We start from the raw sequence: 18,540 nt of genomic DNA on the forward strand, positions 1-18,540 counted from the left end.
TGATTTTACTAAAGAATTGTGATTTCTCCACATTTCCGCCGACTGCAGAATGAAAATAAAGTCTCTAGCCACATATCCTTTTGGGCAAAGTTTCGTTGCAGCTCTTACCACTGGAATCTTCTATGACGTTCAGTACAATGTGATTTCACCCATGAAACATTCACTCAGATAATCAAGAATGTATTTATTATTTGGTACAGAGTTTACCAAATAAACTTGGGCCTTGTGATACACTTGGAGGATGAGAGGATACAAGAGGTGGGGATGCTGTACATAACGCAGTGCTAATGTTTTTATTATTATTATTATTATCCACATAGTTTGGTTTCTTGCAGCCCACACTGGCTTTAATTTGCTTTGGGGAGTACAAATCCAGAGGCTCATTATATAAAATGTTCAGGGCAATCAGACACATTAACTGGAGAAGGCCAGGTTTAGTAGTGTAAATTTTAAGCCCAAAAATGCTCCAGGGAGGCCTCAGATTAGCCTAATGAATCAACAGTCATATATTTTGCTCTGCATTCTTTGGCAAAACTCGCTTCCTCTGGTACAAAGAGAAACATGCAGACAGTGAAAATGGTCTTTTGGGAGTCCCGAAAAGTAGCCTGAGATCATGGGTCAGGTAGTTTGTATTCTAGCAATAAAAGCCCTTGCCTTGTTTCTCAGATAATTATGAGCTCTCATCCTGTGTAGTTCCATGGGCAGCCTTCCATAGGGTGAACAAGAAAGAGAAAGAACAACCTCTGTTTTCAAGCTTTCTCAGAAAGCTTCGTCTCCTTGTTAATCTTCCCAGTCCAAATAGAAGGCGTATCTTGCCGTGCATAGGCCACAGGGCCAGAGAGGCAGTGTTCTCAGTAGGTCTTGCAATCTCCATCACTTTGTCTGATAACATGCATTCTGCATCAGGTAACCAAAAAGGCAGACAGCTCCATGGCAAGAGGAATGAATAAATGAACAGGCCCATTCTCCACGTCTGGTTCAAGAATCCTTCCTGAGTTATGACTGGAAGGTTTGTGTGGTGCTGTCAGCTTCCAGCCTAAAACAGGACACCAGAAACCTCTTAATGCTAAGAACAGATCTGAGGCATTTACCTTGATTGTGGGCAGAGACATTTCGTAATTAAGGTTTCCCACAGAGAGCAACAGAGCACAAAATGGGCAAAGATTCACTTGGGGGCACATGCCTTTTTGTCTGATGTTGGCTCTTAGCACAAAAAAATTGCAGACTTTGAGAGCTTGATATTCTAGAATTGTCACTGAGATTAGCTCTGTGAAAGAAGGAGGCTAGAAGAAGATAAAAGAAAGGAATCATAGCTTAGAAAGGTTTTCCCCTGTGTCAAAAAGCATTGCAGTTATAGGACTTATATCCTACAGGCTGCATCTACGGACCAGCCACTCTGTGTATGCACATTTCTTTCCGTCTCCCTCCCCATTTCCCCTTGAACCCAGTCAATGGGTTTATTATCCCTGACCATACCTGGATGTATTCATTCATACAATAAAAAATGAGGAGACCCTTGCTGTTTTCTATGTCTGGTTTAATGAGGGCAAAAAATATATATCTTTGGCTCTGGAGTGAGGATACATACAGCTCAGGACTGGCTCCTGCAGACCCTCAGATCCTGGTTCTCAAATTCTTGTCACTAAGTACAGGCTTCTTGAAATTTCCGTATTCTGTTATTGGTATTAAATTTTTAAAACATACAACTTTGCACTTCATGTATGTTCTTTCTTTATGCAATTGCATTGTGTTAGCTTTGGGGTTTTTATTCCTAGAAACCCTTCAGACAAAGGATGCCAACTTGTTAAACCAGGGTTAACATCAGCTTTTTCTGCTCTATGTCAGAGACTCAGTACTCATAATGCTCTAATGAATGTGCTGGACCCGATAATATACACACTCAGCCATGGGTGCCATGGAAGAACTGCCCCATTTCCTTGTCAATTATATGTGACATAAGCTTAGTAACTTTAATCATTTTTACTTATTGATATAAAATAAGAATGTCAACTAGCCATATTCTTTCTCCTGCCATGTAACTTTGTCATCTCTCAGTTAACCTCCTCTTTTACCTTTCCCATAGGGCTTTTGCAAGGCATCTATTAAATAGAAAAATCGGGGTGGTGGTCGTTGGATTTCCAGCTACTCCCCTCGCAGAAGCTCGGGCTCGGTTTTGTGTTTCAGCAGCACATACCCGGGAGATGCTAGACACGGTAAGTACACGACAGGCCAACAGAATCTCCAGCACTGGTGCCTTGCATTCTGAGCACATTCATTTATTGAGCTAGCTTCGGTGTCCCTGGGTTTCTCTTGGTGGTGTAGAAAAACAACATTCATAAACTCACTGCTAAAAAAGCAAGGGTATGCCAACAACGTCCAACAATGTGATCAACTCAGGAGATAGAAAAGAAAATGAGTTTAGTGAAGACTTAAGTCAGTATTTGGCTTCATAAAACAGACCGAGTAGGCACATGTTATGCTATTTACTTGTTCTTAAATGCAAAAGCTAACCTGACGTGTTATTTCAGCATTAACCTCCCACAACCTGACATTTTTCGTAGCCACCAAGCCCATCATAATAAAATATGATCCAATGAAGCAACGTGTTGGAAAAACAATAACAAAGACAGATCTATCATATCATCCAGACGTACATGAGGTGTAAACGATTTAAAAACCACATTTCATTGTCCTTTGGTTTTGATCTTTATGTGAATGAGTGATATCAGAAAACTAAGCCATCTCAATCAGTGTGGGGTTGATGGAACTGTCTCATAATGTCAATGCAGTTTAGCAAACACACTGACTGTCTAGTATGTGCAAAACCCTAGGGCAAAAACTCTAAGAGGTGGTACTAATAAATAAGCAACTAGTGATAATATTGGACAAAATAAATTCATCTTGGAAAAGAAATATGGACAACTGTGGAAGCATGAAGGTAGAAATGATATATGAGATTATATGAATTCGTTCATTACATATGAATAAGTTATATGCAAAGATGTGAATTAATTATGTGTATATGTGTAATATACATACACATATAATGACTCATAATATATAAAGATATATATGGATATGGATATTATATATATATTTCACAGGAGAGGTGACTTTTGAGCTAGGCCTTTTTTTTTTTTTTTAATGTTTATTTATTTTTGAGGGAGAGAGACAGAGCACGAGCAGGGGAGAGGCAGAGTGAGAGGGAGACACAGAATCCAAAGCAGGCTCCAGGCTCTGCGCCGTCAACACAGAACCTGATGTGGGACTCGAACTCATAAACTGTGAGATCATGACTTGAGTGAAAGTCAGATGCTTAACTGACTGAGCCATCCAGGCACCCCTGAGCTAAGGCTTTTTTAATAAAAGTTATGGAACATCGTCCAAGGTTTCTGACCAAAGGAGTGACATAATCATGTTACTACAAAATAAATGTAACAAATTGATTGGAGAGGGAAAAGACAAGAAGAAGGGACCTAAAATGGAGCTGTTTGGAAAAAAAAAAAAAAAAAAAAAAAGAGATGACAAGATCAATGGCAGTAGAAACAAAAGAAATGTATATATGAACAGACATTGTAAATGCACGGAGCTGCCAAGACTTGGCAAATGATCACATGCAGGGCACATTTGGGAAAAGGGAATCAAAGATAATTCAAGGTCTCCAGACCTGGTGAATGGAAGGATGGTAAAGCTAAACCATTTATATGAGATAAGGTATGCAATAAAGAACAGCAAATCATCGGGTGCCTGGGTGGCTCGGTGGGTTAAGCGTCCGACTTCGGCTCAGGTCATGATCTCGCGGTCTGTGAGTTCTAGCCCCGCGTCGGGCTCTGTGCTGACCGCTCAGAGCCTGGAGCCTGTTTCAGATTCTGTGTCTCCCTCTCTCTCTGCCCCTCCCCTGTTCATGCTCTGTCTCTCTCTGTCTTAAAAATAAATAAATGTTAAAAAAAAAATTAAAAAAAAAAAGAACAGCAAATCATCAATGAGACTGGAGGAACAAAACAAGTTCAGTTTTAGACAGGTTGGGATTATATGTCTATAGGCCACCTGTGGAAAAGAAAATCAGATTCTAAGCTTGGGAGCATATGCAATGCTGGAGCTTCTGTAGTTTGGGCAGTTTCATGAGGGATCATGAAAGCAAAGGTAGAGGATATAATTGTCCAAACACAAGTGAACAGGCCAAGGACAGGCTCCGGCAGAGTGCCCGTCTCCCAGCGTAGACACGGGAACCACAGGTGAAGAATGAGACTTCAGTGGGGCTAGAGGAGTCTGAAAAGACACAAACTAGTGTAGTGTTAAACACAGTAAGAAGGAAAAAGTTTCAGGGAGGGGGAGGATCAAAGTGTCTCCAAGAGATGGGAAGAAGCTATTGGATTAGCAATTAGCAGGAGCTCGATGTTCCTCCAAGCAGACAGGTTTAGGAGAATATAGGGAACAGAAATAAGAATACAACAAATAAAAAAGTGAATACTTTGAGCTCCAATAATAAATTACACACACATACACACAGAGTCTCCATGTCTTTCTGCTTCACCATTACATTCTTACGACTTAAACCAATGTATACTCCAGAGTACATACATAATAACAACTTTCTGCATGGCACACTAATAACTGAGCAAATTCTAGGTCTTTGAGATGATGGGTGAACTTTGTTGTTGTTCTTTGTATCTTTCCATATTGCCCAGGTTCTCTAAAATGAGTTATTTCTAGTGATTAACTTTAACAAATTATTTATTTTTTTCAAAAAGTAGTCAAATATTTCAAGGAGTTTGACAGTAAAAGCAAAAAAAAAATAGGTTTAGAAAAAGCGCTTGAAAATTGGGAAATACTTGAGCATGTTTACACATTAAGGGAGGAAAAGAGTAAAGAGAGCAGCATTAGGCATGGTAGAGCAAAGGAGATGGCCAGGGAGAAGCACCCAGAGATGACAGAAGGAGATGGGCAGCAGAGGTGGATTTGTATTTTTTGTGATCTCAGCAGCATTGAAACATTCATGAATGCCCAACTCTGTAGACATCAGACCTTGTGATTCTCTGTGCAAGTTCTTAATTCCTTTGGACTACCTGGTTTGGAAGGAGCACTGAGACATCATCTAGACAGATGCCTCTAAACTTTTGAAATCAGGCACCTACATCAATAAAAAATTGTGAGCATACTCCTCAATATACACATCAGGGAAAGTGAAAAATGACCCATGAACAGCCAGGGCATTAAGGTAACAACCGAACATTAACACTCACAGAAAATACATATTAGACAAGTCTCCTCCGTGACCATGTTTGGAATAAGACAGAGTCGAAGCCACTTTACAAACACAAAATGCCTCAGAATTTCCTTCTTCTAACATGATTGCTGCTCCTTTACCAATCACCCCACCTTAGGCATCCTGCCCTCCACCTAAGAATTTGGCACATAGCCAATCATTGAATTTCTCCTGCTCCAGACAACATCCAACCCAGAACTGGTCCCTGCTTCCTTAGAGTCATCTGGAGCACAAGTCCAAATGTGATAAAGAGACCTTCCCAACTCCCTCTTCCTAAGATGGTTCTTCTGAAATACACACTCCCAGCTGCAGCAAGTGGAATAAGCCTACCTTCATTTGAGTACAGGTGTGCTCTGGGTAGTCTGATCAATGGGCTTCAACACAAATCCATTTATAAGTTATATATGCATTGTCAATATATTACGTACATTTTGTAGCAGACACAAAAATGGAAGCTAAAAAGGTTGAAATTAACCTGAATAGAAAAGCCTATGTTCTCCTCCCATACCTTCCAGGAATTGTCTTTCCTACTCCTGCCAGGTATGCAGATGCATGCCCTGTATTACTCCATCCCCGCCTTCAGCAAAGAGCAACAGACACTATCCTAGTTGATGTCCTTTTAAATCCAACTTTTGTTACTTTGTCTTAGTGCTTAGATTTGCTGGAAAAATTTAGAAAGTACATTGAAGTAAAAAGAACATTTTAACCACCCGTAATGCTACCACCCAGAAATAGATGAATCTTCACATGTTGGTGGGTACCTAACTTGATGCCAGTTTGAAAGACTTCCCAAAGAGGAAAATCCTTATGCTCCACTAATCATTCGTTCCAGTGTTAACAAACATCTTCCCTTTTTCAAAGCATTAGATCCTAATATCGTCTGTCTCAACAGACAGAGTAAGAAAGATAGGCCTATAAATGTTAAAAGGGCATATCCCCAGTACCATAAGATTAGTGATATATTAGATTTTGTCTGTCCTGGATCTTGGTTGTTTCTCGGGAAAACTGGGGATACATTTTCCTGCCTGAATGGAGAGAACTGAAATGGATGAGTTCTTGGTCCCTTAAGGTTTTAAGTTTGATGATTCCATGGAACACAGAGATGAGTGTTTAATAGCTGGGGGTAGGGAAATTTGGGAGAGAGAAGAAGACACTAATCAGCTCCCACAGTGTTCCATTTTGCTCTTGGCCATTTATGTCATGAAGACATAACCCAGTTGTAACCTGCAACCTTACCTTTTTCTTCCACAAGATTATATATAATTCATTAAATTTTAAAATAAGGCCTGAAAGGGTAAGCATGCATCAGATACTTTTATTCCTCTCTTCATACCCCCAAAATAAGTTAAATATTCATAATATGGGGTAGGCTGTTAAAGAATATGAAATAAAATGAATTAGCATCTAAGATTCCTCTACAGCTGGTTTGTAAACCACACCTTAATGATTTGGATCTTTCTCCTTTTCTTTAAAATCAAAGAAGATGGCAAAAGAAGATTGTATCTCTGAGGCTCTGGATTGCAGAGCCATTTAGGAGTTTAAAGAATAACTGATGGAAGGCAATCTCTTTGCAGGTTTTGGAAAACCTGGATGAAATGGGTGATCTCCTGCAACTGAAGTATTCCCGGCACAAGAAGTCAGCGCGCCCTGAACTCTATGACGAGACAAGCTTTGAACTGGACGATTAAGTCTCCTGGTCCTGAATTGCACCTAAAGACTTTGCCAGAAAGACCTCCCTCCCTGCCTCAAAAGGAACATAAATGGATTTCTCCCCCTTTCTAAGGACAATTTTGGTTTCTGAACCAGCTGAATTGAACTGAAGGAAATGTCATGTTTTTAATATCTCCAATCCGGAACTGCAAAGACAAAAATATGGTTCCAGATGTTAACTTTTCTACTCATCCAAGTATCCTGCTACAAACACATGCACACACACGCATGCACACACATGCACATACACACACTCACACGCGCGCACACACACACACACACACACACACACTTCCTAGAACATTTTTAATGGCAATGAGCCTGTGTTTTAGCTGCTACTGTGCAGCCTCTTTGGTCCAGACTCTTTCAGGCATTCCAACCAAATGAGAGGGTTTTGATTTTTAATTCAGTAGATTCTCGCTCCGTGTTTACTTATTTCATCTGCAGACATGAGCAGAGGTGGTGGGCAGTAGCTGACCTCCTTGTTTCACCCATGAATGCCCCAGCTAGAACTCATCTGTATCATGGGGAGCTCCAGGCAGGAGGGTAAAGAAATATTGCTTCTACCATTTGCCACATTTGGACTTTTTCCAAGGACAAGTGTCAAAAGCCATAGTTAACGTTTGGAGGGAGAGAGCAGAATCGGCCAGCAGTGACTAAAGACGTCTTTGAAGGAAACTTTCCTTTTCCTCTCGCTGGTCTCCTACAGTTTTACAGCTGAGCTTTTGAGGTTTGGAAAATCCAAGACTTTTGTTTCGTAAGGAAGGGGGCAGAAAGCAAACACAAGCCAATTTTAGGCCTAGACTAAAACTGTAATGTTATAGCAACTGGAAGGTTGTCTGTGCCATGTGGAGTGAATGTTTAGCTTGCGAACATAGCCCTTATTACTTTAAGGAATGAGTTGTCATTTTCCTATTAAATTTTGAGTAAATGGTGAGATTCAATTTCCTTTAGAGTTGACTCTTAAGACTATACTTGAATGTATTGATTCAAAAACAACATTTAAAAGCAACTTCTATTCAACTTTTTTAACACTGACACCCCCATTCAGACCTATTAAAGAGTTCTTACTGTCTGCTGGCCCACAAACTCCAATTCTGGTGTAAAGTAGGCTTATACACTATTGAGCGACTAATTGTAATTTACCTCCGTTCTCTCTCTGTCTCTTTCTCTCTGTCTCTGTTATGTCTGTCTGTCTTTCTCTCTTTCTAAATGCGAACACAAACTTATCTGGAATAGTACCCTTTTGCTAATTGGATCTAGTTGGTATGGAAAAAGCCAGTGGAAAACCTTATCTTTAACAAGCTCCCAGATGGCTCCCAGATTTGGAAACTCCAAAGAGCAATGGTGACCTTTTAGCAAAGCTTCTGTAATAGTTTGAATGAGTTACAGAACATTCCACTCCATCAAATGACAGTATAAACAAATCACTTCAAGAGAGGTTTGACTTGTGACACAGATGGACCCAAGCTTTCATGCTGTGCACCGAGAAAGAAACCCAGCCTGAAGCACCAGTGTTGGATACAGCAATATGCCCTGATGCTCACAACTTATTAAAGGATAAAGGTGATCCGTGTAGAGAGCTTTTTATGGGGAAAGTATAACCCCTGCTAGGTACATCAGTTTAAAAGCGGATCACAATGGTAAAGTTTCTCATAAACATTTGTTAGGATCACTCTTAGCAAAAGAGGAGAGGGAGTGGTTCTGAAAATGCAGTTGCCCCATCCCAGTACTAATATTGATAACTAAATTCCAACTCTTCCCAATGAATTGGCATAGGATTACTTATGCAAAGAAAATATATGTATTATAAATGTCCCCAAAAAAGGAAGACATGTAGGTCTTCTCACTCGAGAATGTGCACTTAAGTGTGCCTGGGTGGCTCACTCAGTGAAGCGCCGACTTCGACTCAGGTAATGACCTTGTGGTTCATGAGTTTGAGCCCCGAGTCAGGCTCTGCACTGCCGGTGTGGAGCCTGCTTGGTATTCTCACTCTCTCCTCTCTCTCTGCTCCTCCCCTACTCATGCCTTCTCTCTCTCTCTCAAAATAAATAAGTAAAACTAAAAAGAAAGAAAGAAGAAAGAAAGAAAGAAAGAAAGAAAGAAAGAAAGAAAGAAAGAAAGGAAAAAATGTTCATTGAAACAAAATTGATTCTAGTTAATTATCCAAAATGCATAAGTGTGTTCAGTCCTATAGAGGGAACAATAGACAAAGAGGCCAGTGAAACATCTGGGCTTCACCTGAGATACAGTAAGCAGTAAACATCCCCTTCCATTCTGGATGTCCATGACCTTCATACACATCTTCACACCCACGCTTGAGTTTTAAGCTTATAAAGGGATGTCTTTGTGACCAGTGTACCTTTTATGGAAGATCCGGAGTCTAAGTCGTGATAGGAAAATAATTACTTACCCACCCGGCCTGGGGAGCAAGGCGGACATTACTCCTACTCCTGTTTCATCAAGATCCTAGGGCAATTTATTACATTCTCAAGTGCAAGATTAAAAAAAAAAAAAAAACACTCTCTGTCAGAGGGTCTACACTGAATACACTTATGAGGACAACTAAATGCAATGCACATTAGGAGGGGCCCAGATCCCATAGGGCTGGTAATATAAGAGCACATGTCATATAGAGTGAAGTTGGTTAAGAGGGTGATTGTGAGAATTTTTAATTTTTATAAGAAAATATCTGCTAGGTTAATAAAAGCATAATTTCAAATCAATAGGGATTATTGAATCTCAGTAACTATACCACAGCCAAAATGTCCCTTTGGCCAGTTCTGTTGAGAAAGAGAATTTTCTAACAAAACTCTGTTATGCACCCCAACCTTCCCAAATGCATACACACACACACACACACACACACACACACACACACACACACTTTCCCCTTCCTTTACAGAGCAAGCAAGAGTATAAAGGTACAGAGATGAGAATCTGGCTGGCTGATAGATAGATGGGAGATGTTCTAAAAATGGCCTTTAGTGAAACAGTAGATAAAGGATGCAGACTGATTTTATAAGGGAAATACATTTGTGTAACAGAAATGGCATAGACACATTCCTAATCTTATTATGGAACTGTATTGTGGACGTTTGGCTACATTGCCTTTCAGCATGCTTTGGTTTGACAGACACCATGGGCTTCAGAATTTACTAGGAAGCTTGTTAAAATGCAGATCCCTGGGCCCCACGCCAGACTTAACTGAATTAGAATAGCTGTTGGTGCTCAGGAATTTACATTTTAGCAAGTCTCCTCAGGGCATTCTAATCCATGTCATAATTTGAGAACCATTGTTGGAGTTCTTGTTTTGACTGATCACTTGTCTCTAATTAAACATAACAGAAACTTTGTCCTGAGTGTCTGTTGATAATTAAGGGTGCTTATACTACTAAAGTAAAGTGAATTATTCCAAACTTTTCTCCTCAATGGGACATTTTGTTCCCATTTTCCAGGTACTTTCTTTTTCTACAAAATTGGATATTTGCCTCTGATTATTTATTCCAACAACAGCTCTCGAATAGGGTAAAAGTCTTAACAGTTCTTCAAACATGCAATGCTCCTCTGTATTTTCTACAGAGATAGCAAATTTTATAAATGGCTTACTCTTACTTAAAATATTTGATAAGGAAACTTTAACTCTTTTAAATATGTACTTTGATTTACGGCAATAATAACAATTATATTTTGAACTTATCTGGTGATCTCTTAGCCATTTTTCCTAGTCTCAGTATAAACAACTTATTTGAAGTCTGTTTACTCAGAACACCCTATGTAGCTGTGTAGTTTTAAGAAATTAAAAGGTGTCTGTATTTTAAATGTTTTGAAGCAATTATTATGGGACACTGTCTTACAGTATTGTGGGCTGTGTGTGTGTGTGTGTGTTTCACTGAAACACTTGAGGTGACCAATGTCATTTCATTCTGCCTATGAAATGTTAGTTTCTTTAATAGACAAATCACCAAAATAGACAATATAAAAAATAATTGATGGTTTTGTGTTAGTTTGGGTTACCCTAAATAAAGACTCAGAGATTTTCATTTAAGAATCCCATTAAGGAAAATTGGCAAGAGTGGTAGTGCTGACTTGAACTGCGTCAAAAGAACCAACTGTGCCCATCTGTTTCCACCTCCTCCTTCTGTGACGTCACCTTGGTAGCTTGAATTTGGCCATGTTGAAAGTATTTACACCATGGAAATTGGCAAACACTACAAATCAGGTACCTGGAGAGCCATCTATTAAACCTTTACCAGCACACCACTGAAACCACATACAATGGGACAATATCTAGGATGGAGCAAGGAAACAGGATTGGAAAAAGGAGAAGCCTGTGATTTCATCGTAATAAAGGCCTCAGTCAATCCCATGGAGGGCTATGTAACAGAGATGGCCTGTTAGAGTTATCTCAAAATGAAGCAAAGGAGACAAGCCTCTATGTTCTTTCTGCAATCAACTAATCATGAGATACAAGTTACCAAGGTACAGGTGTGGGAGAGGGCATTACTTTGGGCAAGACAATTCTATTCAGCCAAAGGGAATTCTTAGGGAGGGACTCAGATTGGAACTGACAGAAGTCCATCCACTTTTTAAAAATTATTTCTAATCCATCTACTTTAAAAGGTTTTAAAATGGAAATTTTTCAACATACAATAAGAGATAGAGAATAGTATAGAGAACCCACATGCACCTATCACCTAGCTTCAAACATTATCAGTTCATGGCCTTTCATCTATTTCCCCCCATTCACAGATTACTTTGAAGAAAGCCCCAAAAATATATGGTTTCATCAGAGAATATTTCACTGAGTTTCTCTAAAAGGTAGCGATGTCTTTGTCCCTTAATTTGTTTCAATTTCATTGAAAGTAGTCTTTATTATAACAAAGGCATTAACCTGAATCAAATATTAATCTTTTCTTTCTCTATATCATACCCTGCGTGTGAATTTCCTGGATCAAGACTGGGAATTATTTCTTTTTAAAGAGTTTTTTTGTTAATGTTTACTTATTTTTGACAAAGAGAAACAGAGTGCTAGTGGGGGAGGAACAGAGAGAGAGGGAGACACAGAGTCTGAAACAGGCTTCAGGCTCTGAACTGAGCTCAGCACAGAGCCCAATGTGGGTCTCAAACTCACGAACTGTGAGATCATGACCAGAGCCAAAGTCAGATGCTCAACCAGCTAAATCACCCAGGCACCTCAAGACTAGGAATTATTTCTGAAGCAGTCATGTGATATCTTGAAAGATAGCAAATCAATCATTTTTTGGACACTTATGTGCCAGATACTGTACCAAGACCTCAACATACATTATCCTCTAGACCACTACTCTCTACTATGATCCTCTACTCTTGGAGAGATTAATAGGGGACTCATCTTGGAAGGCCATTTTGTTGAAGTTTTCAGGGTGTTACCAATGTGTAAAGAGGACTTCCAAAGCTCCAACGGGGCATTGCGTTATTTTCCTTTGAATGTTGTATTCCTTGTCCAGTCAAATTTCTTACAGTTACTTCAGCTAAACTTTATATATTAGAAGGGTAACTCAAGGAGGAATAAGAAAACAAGTCAGTCCAGCTTACCTATTTGGAAAAGGCTGATGCCTGTGACAAGGTTTAAGACAGAACTTGACAATTGTAAGTCAATTGCTCTGAAAATGATCACAGATACAAATTGATAAAATACCCAACATCAGGAAGTCAGAGTAGAAGCAAAAGAGGATTTTTTTTTTTTTTTTTTTTTTTGCTTTGGCAAGAAACAGGGCTCCCTTTTACTCAGCCCAGATGCTAATTTTTATATCAAAAATACTGATTGAAGAGGCTAGTGATTTTGGCTCTCACCCAAGTTTATTCAAGATCTTTCTTAATTAGGTTGGGGTCGACAGCAATGCCCATGGCCAGAGTTAGGTCTGGCTCCAATCACCACATCATGCTCTCTACTTCATCACTGGCCAAGGAATAAGGCAAGGAAATTGCTACTTCTTTGTTTCTCCAGCCCATGAGTATGTTTTTTCCAGATTTTAAGCATGCATGGAGCAAATGTGTAAGGAAGACCAAAAAAAGTGTAATGGCTTCACTGTGATGAGATCAATCTAGCCTACAACTTGACTGTGAGCCCCATTATGAACAAGGCCCTATGTGTGAAAAATGAATGGGTAGCAATGTAAGATCATGGAAAAAGATGTTGGCATCTTCTGAATGAAAATTTTTCACCAGGCTGATTCAGCCAATCATTCCATGAGGGTTTTTTTTTTTTAAAGAAAAATAATCTCTTTTGCCAACAATACATGATTTCCCCATAATGTGTTTATTTTGTAAATATTTTGTAAATAATTGTAGCTAAGTCATGTGACTATTTTAATAGTGTTCATACCAATTTCATACACTTCACATATACATCTATGCCCACATAAGGCATCAATACATCATAGTCACAAAGTATAGACATCTATGACACAATGGATTTTCCTTTACATATAAAATAATGTGTTGATATTAAAAAATATATAATTTGATTCCCCTAAAACATTTCAACTAAATATGGAGAGATTTTTAACTCAAAAAATTCTTAAACAAAATTTCAAAGTGTATATTTGTAAGATATTTTATTAATCAGATAGGTTTAGGTGGGATCAAACAAATGTTATAGATTTCCTATATGGATAAATCTAGCAGTCCTATTGATAGTCAATATTACCAGCATATTATATAGAAAAATAAAATATTTTATTAAAGTGAGCCCATTTCTAACAAGATAACACTCTTTAAAATTACATTTTGTATTGTGCATTTATTATTTATAATAGCCAAGTAAAGAAGAAACATGCCAGCTACTCAAATTAATCAGCACAGACCTCAATTGTGAGGAAGGATGAAAGATCAGGGATTACCAGATATTTGAGGAAAATCAACAACACCAAAATGAGTAGCCAACCTGAAAAAAGAGAAAAACATTCAGTGACAGGAACAGATAACATGAAAAAGAGAACTTTTTACATATTCTAATTATTACCCTTGTTGGTCAAACTAATTATATGAAGATATCACATCGACAAAACAAGAATAGGTTGATATGAAAAGGAACTAGAGTTCATGAAAATTTAAAATATTTAAATATTTGATGAAACTAAACCAATAGAAAGCAAAGAAGAGAAGTTTTTAAAATCTCTAAAAAATATAAAGCAAAGGTTAGAGGCACCTATCTGGCTCAGTTGGCAGAGCATGCAACTATTGATCTCAGGGTCATGAGTTCGAGCCCCAGGCTGGGCCTAGAGGTTACTTTAAAAAAAGAATTTTTTTTAAGAGAAAAAAAAGTAATATAAAGCAAAAGACCAAAAAAAAAGGATAAAAAACATGAAAGAAACTTTAAAAGGTATAACAGATCCATACAGAAGGACCAATATCCATCTAATGACAGCTTGAGAAAGAAAAAAAATCAGGACAATTAAAAGCAGGAAAAAAAAAAATCATAGAACTATTTCCTTGAGGCTAGAACAAAACAGAAGGTAGAAATGGCCCAGTAAGTGCTGAGCTGATGAATAAAAATAGCTTTTCACTCAAATGTAGCTCAATGAAACTTTGCTACACCAAAGATAAAAGAGAACTAGAATGTTTCCTGTTAGGAAAAAAAAAATCTCACCTACAAAGTAAAAGTAATAGATCTTATTTTTGGATATTATAAATGTGTCCTCCAGAAATTTTGTTCCAATTTCACACTCATCAGCAGTGTAGACAAATATTCATTTTCCAATATGCACCAATGCTGAGTATTACCATTTTTATAATCTTTGTCAATCTGATAGAGAAGAAAATGGATTCTCATTAATGTTTGGATTCTCATTTACACATGATTCTTGTTCGTGTATGTACTGGCTCTTTGCACGGTTGCTGTTATCTCCTGACACTTTTTCTATCATAAATGTCTCATTAGCATAGATGCATAAAGGCAGTGAAGCAATGCCTTTGAATTCAGAGGGAAAAAAAATAGTTTTAAATATAAAATCCTTTGTCTATAAAAATCTACCTAATCAAGAAAGGGCAAAATAAGGACTTTTTGTTTTGGCATAAAATGTCCAGAAATTTATTTCCTCAGTACCCTTTCTTTAAAATATTATTTGATTAATCCTCAAAAATAAATACATCCAAACTAAAAGAAGACATGCCATCCAGAAAAAAAAAGCAGAATTTATATAGGAATCCAATGAAAATAAATCTCAGAATGATAATTTATTAAAGTACATTAAACTTTCCTAATATAAGGTGATGCGCTTTTTTTTTTTTTTTTTTTTTGCTTGTATAGAATTCAAAATTAATATCTGGGGTTGTAAAGCACACTCCTCCACACAGTGTTTCAAGGACCCAAGCTATTTTCCCACCTGTGGCTTCACAAAGCTCCAGGACATCATCATTTCATGTGTGGTTGAGGCTCTTGATTTCAACCAGTCAGAAAGGAAAAGTGGGCATGGAGGAGGTCCACCTCTGATCCCTGTCTGATGACTGACTTAATTCTGACTCTTTGGATCCATTCTGAGGAGTATGGCAGAGCCTGATTCTACCATCCAAGGGAGTATCTAGAGATCAATAAGAAGCAGAATTGTGGCAGATAATACCCTTATATCTTAGTTCCTGGAGATCCAGCCTCCTCTGCCAGCACTGCTCCAACACCACCCCATTTACTCCAGTCAGACAGAAGAGAACTTATAAGCTCTAACCATGCCCCTGTGAGGGAGCACAGAGTCATGACCCTACAGCCTGCCAGCCAGGAGATCAGACCAGTCACTTATACCATTTCTCATTCTCATCACCTCCTTCCATGTGAGTGCATTCACCTAGTTCCTCAGAAATAACATGTGCAAATGGGTGTCACAGCTGAATGCCCTCAGTAAGGCACCTTTGAAAGGGCTGAGCTGGGCCAGCTAGAGGAGAGGGTGTGACAGAGGTGGGCATCCATCTCCTTGTAGCTCTCAGGCAGGGGACTTCTGTCCAGGCCACAAGAACTTCGGACATGCTAAGTCTGGCCCGTATGTTCCTTGGGATGGGAAAAGAGAGGTGATAGTCTTCTCACCTCTGTGATCTTCACTCTGCCTCTCAAATTGTCACACTTCACTTCGGGACCCTCCTGGGTTTCATTAGCGATGGGTAAAGCTGGCCACCCTGGGATTAGTACAGGTTTGTTTGGGGTGGGCTGTTTTAAAATTCCACTTTCACAGGGTAATAGCATGAGGTCAACTCTTGAGTGAATGCTGGAAAAGAGAAAATATGGTGCACTTTATGGCTTGTTTATCCATATGCATCTTCGCTGGTGCATGTTCCCGGAGTCTCTCCCTTCCTGGGTTATGACCTTTCAGGGTTTTGCAACTTGTTCAAAGCTACTCTTCAGTGACAGTTTAAGGACTAGGAGAGGTAGCCACTAAAAAATCACAGCATGTGCACTACTTCATTCCTGCTTCATCCCTAGGTAGTGTCTTCCTCTGTTTTCACCACCCAGCCTTAGACATGTATATATGCGAGTGATGTGAACATTGAATATACATATAGTAGGTCCTCACCTTGTAGAGGGAAGAACTTGGGAACATATTTTTAATTTTAATTTTTTTTTTCAACGTTTATTTATTTTTGGGACAGAGAGAGACAGAGCATGAACGGGGGAGGGGCAGAGAGAGAGGGAGACACAGAATCGGAAACAGGCTCCAGGCTCCGAGCCATCAGCCCAGAGCCCGACGCGGGGCTCGAACCCACGGACCGCGAGATCGTGACCTGGCTGAAGTCGGACGCTTAACCGACTGCACCACCCAGGCGCCCCGGGAACATATTTTTAGAAAACTCTTGTTCATCAGAATTCCATGAGCATTCCTGTTTAGGCCCATTTGATCTAAACTTCCAAAGTTCATGATGAGGCAGATGTTCTGTTAAAGAAGAAACATACCAGAAATAAAAATCTAAGAGTGAGCTTCACTCTCTGCAATTTGCTTTTTTCACTTTTTGAAAAAATAGAGTTTTAACAAAAAGATGCTTAAAGTGAGAGAGAAATAAGAAGATAGGTTTTATTAACCAAAGAGCTAAGAATTTATTTCAAAGCTGTCCTGGGTTATCATTGTGCTCTTGAGTTATAAGATATTCTGAGGACAAACTGCTTTCCACATTGTGTATTATCTATGAAATGTTAATGTATGAGATACATTAAAAATATACATGTCTCTTAAACGTGAAATTCCTCCTTTGAGAATTTACACTGCAGATATACTTAAGACCTTTTAAGTTTTGGCAACATTTTAGTCTAAATAACCGAAAACTCTCTCACTACAAAGTGGAAACACTAGAGAAAATGTTAAGACTCTTTTAGATGCAGAGCTGAGCCTTGCAAGAAAGTTAGGGAAATCTCTTGGGATAAAAAATGAAGAGGAACCTGGAATCTTAAGCTATAACAACTGAGCTGAAACTCTGGATGTTCTATGGATGTTTTCCTGGTCTCACAACTTAGGCTTGGGTTTTAATGCCCATGTAGGGGAACACAGATAAGGACTCTGGCCACTGACAGATGAGAAGTTGAACTAGAACAATCCACCCAAAGGCAGAGAGAGATGACAATGACATTCTTCTGTCTAAGATCTAGATGGAGACAAAATTGGTCTAGTCTGAGAATTCATAATCATGGGTCTGACCACATGGATTTGGCATTCAGATTTTCACTAGAGTTCTCCTGTCTATCAGTTAATATAAAACATGTTCTGAGCTGATAATACCCATTGTGTGCCTGGCAGAAGCTATCAGACAATGCCTCTGAAGGGGCATATTTTTACACCAGGATTCCCAATGAGGTCCACAGAAGATGAGCTCATGAACCAAAATTACAAAACTCATGGGGAAAGAATCCACTGTGAACAAGAGCACTAGCGGTTGTTATCAGAAACCATGATAGTAGACACCACAAAAAAATCATGTTTAAATGATTAAAGACATTTTTTAAAAAATGAATAGAAAATATCAGAAAGAGAGGACAGACTTGAAAAATGGAATTTTTAGAAATATTAAATTATGATAATTAAAAATAAAATCTCAGTAGAAGGGTTGAACAGACAAGGGTTGCCTGGGTGGCTCAGGCGGTTAATCATCCAACTTCCATTCAAATCATGATCTCATGGTTCAGGTGCGTGAGTTCTGGCCCCATGTAGGGCTCTGTGCTGACAGCTCAGAGCCTGGAGCTTGCTTCAGATTCCGTGCCTCTCTCTCTCTCTCTCTCTCTGCCCCTCCCTTCCTTGCATTCTGCCTTTCTTGCTCTCAAAAATAAATGAACATTAAAAAACAAAAGAAGGTTTAAGTAGACAAAGAAAGAAACTTTTTGGAATGCAGCCCAAGGAGATTAAGAGATTAAAAATATATACATATGAAAGAAAGCTAAGAACAAATAAAGGTATCACAAAGATTTAGCAACGAGGATCAAAGTATTGTTTATAAAATCTAAATGTTGGAAATAACATAACTGTCCATAAATAGGAGATTTATTTAATTTTGATGCCTCATTTTTAAACTACTTTTTATTTATTTTAAGATTTACTTAAGTTTAATGAATT

General features: G+C 38.7%; 1 protein-coding gene and 1 long non-coding RNA gene across 2 annotated transcripts in view; one reads left to right on the top strand and one right to left on the bottom strand.

Moving 5' to 3' along the window:
* The window catches only part of SPTLC3 (serine palmitoyltransferase long chain base subunit 3), a 134,796-nt gene extending 124,464 nt beyond the window's left edge, over nt 1–10,332 (top strand). The window contains exons 11-12 of the mRNA XM_045445325.1: nt 2,084–2,213; nt 6,841–10,332. Coding sequence (XP_045301281.1) covers nt 2,084–2,213; nt 6,841–6,954 — 244 coding nt within the window. The 3' untranslated portion in view covers nt 6,955–10,332. The remainder of the gene's footprint in view (nt 1–2,083; nt 2,214–6,840) is intronic.
* A 4,924-nt stretch (nt 10,333–15,256) lies between these two features.
* On the bottom strand, nt 15,257–16,552 carry LOC123579667. Its single transcript, XR_006702883.1, has 3 exons — nt 16,519–16,552; nt 16,035–16,212; nt 15,257–15,540 (listed from the first exon to the last, which is right to left on the bottom strand). It is a non-coding gene; the product is annotated as an uncharacterized LOC123579667 (long non-coding RNA).
* Nucleotides 16,553–18,540: the final 1,988 nt, after the last annotated feature.

The sequence above is a fragment of the Leopardus geoffroyi genome, chromosome A3 (genome assembly GCF_018350155.1).
Source record: "Leopardus geoffroyi isolate Oge1 chromosome A3, O.geoffroyi_Oge1_pat1.0, whole genome shotgun sequence".
NCBI lineage: Eukaryota > Metazoa > Chordata > Mammalia > Carnivora > Felidae > Leopardus > Leopardus geoffroyi.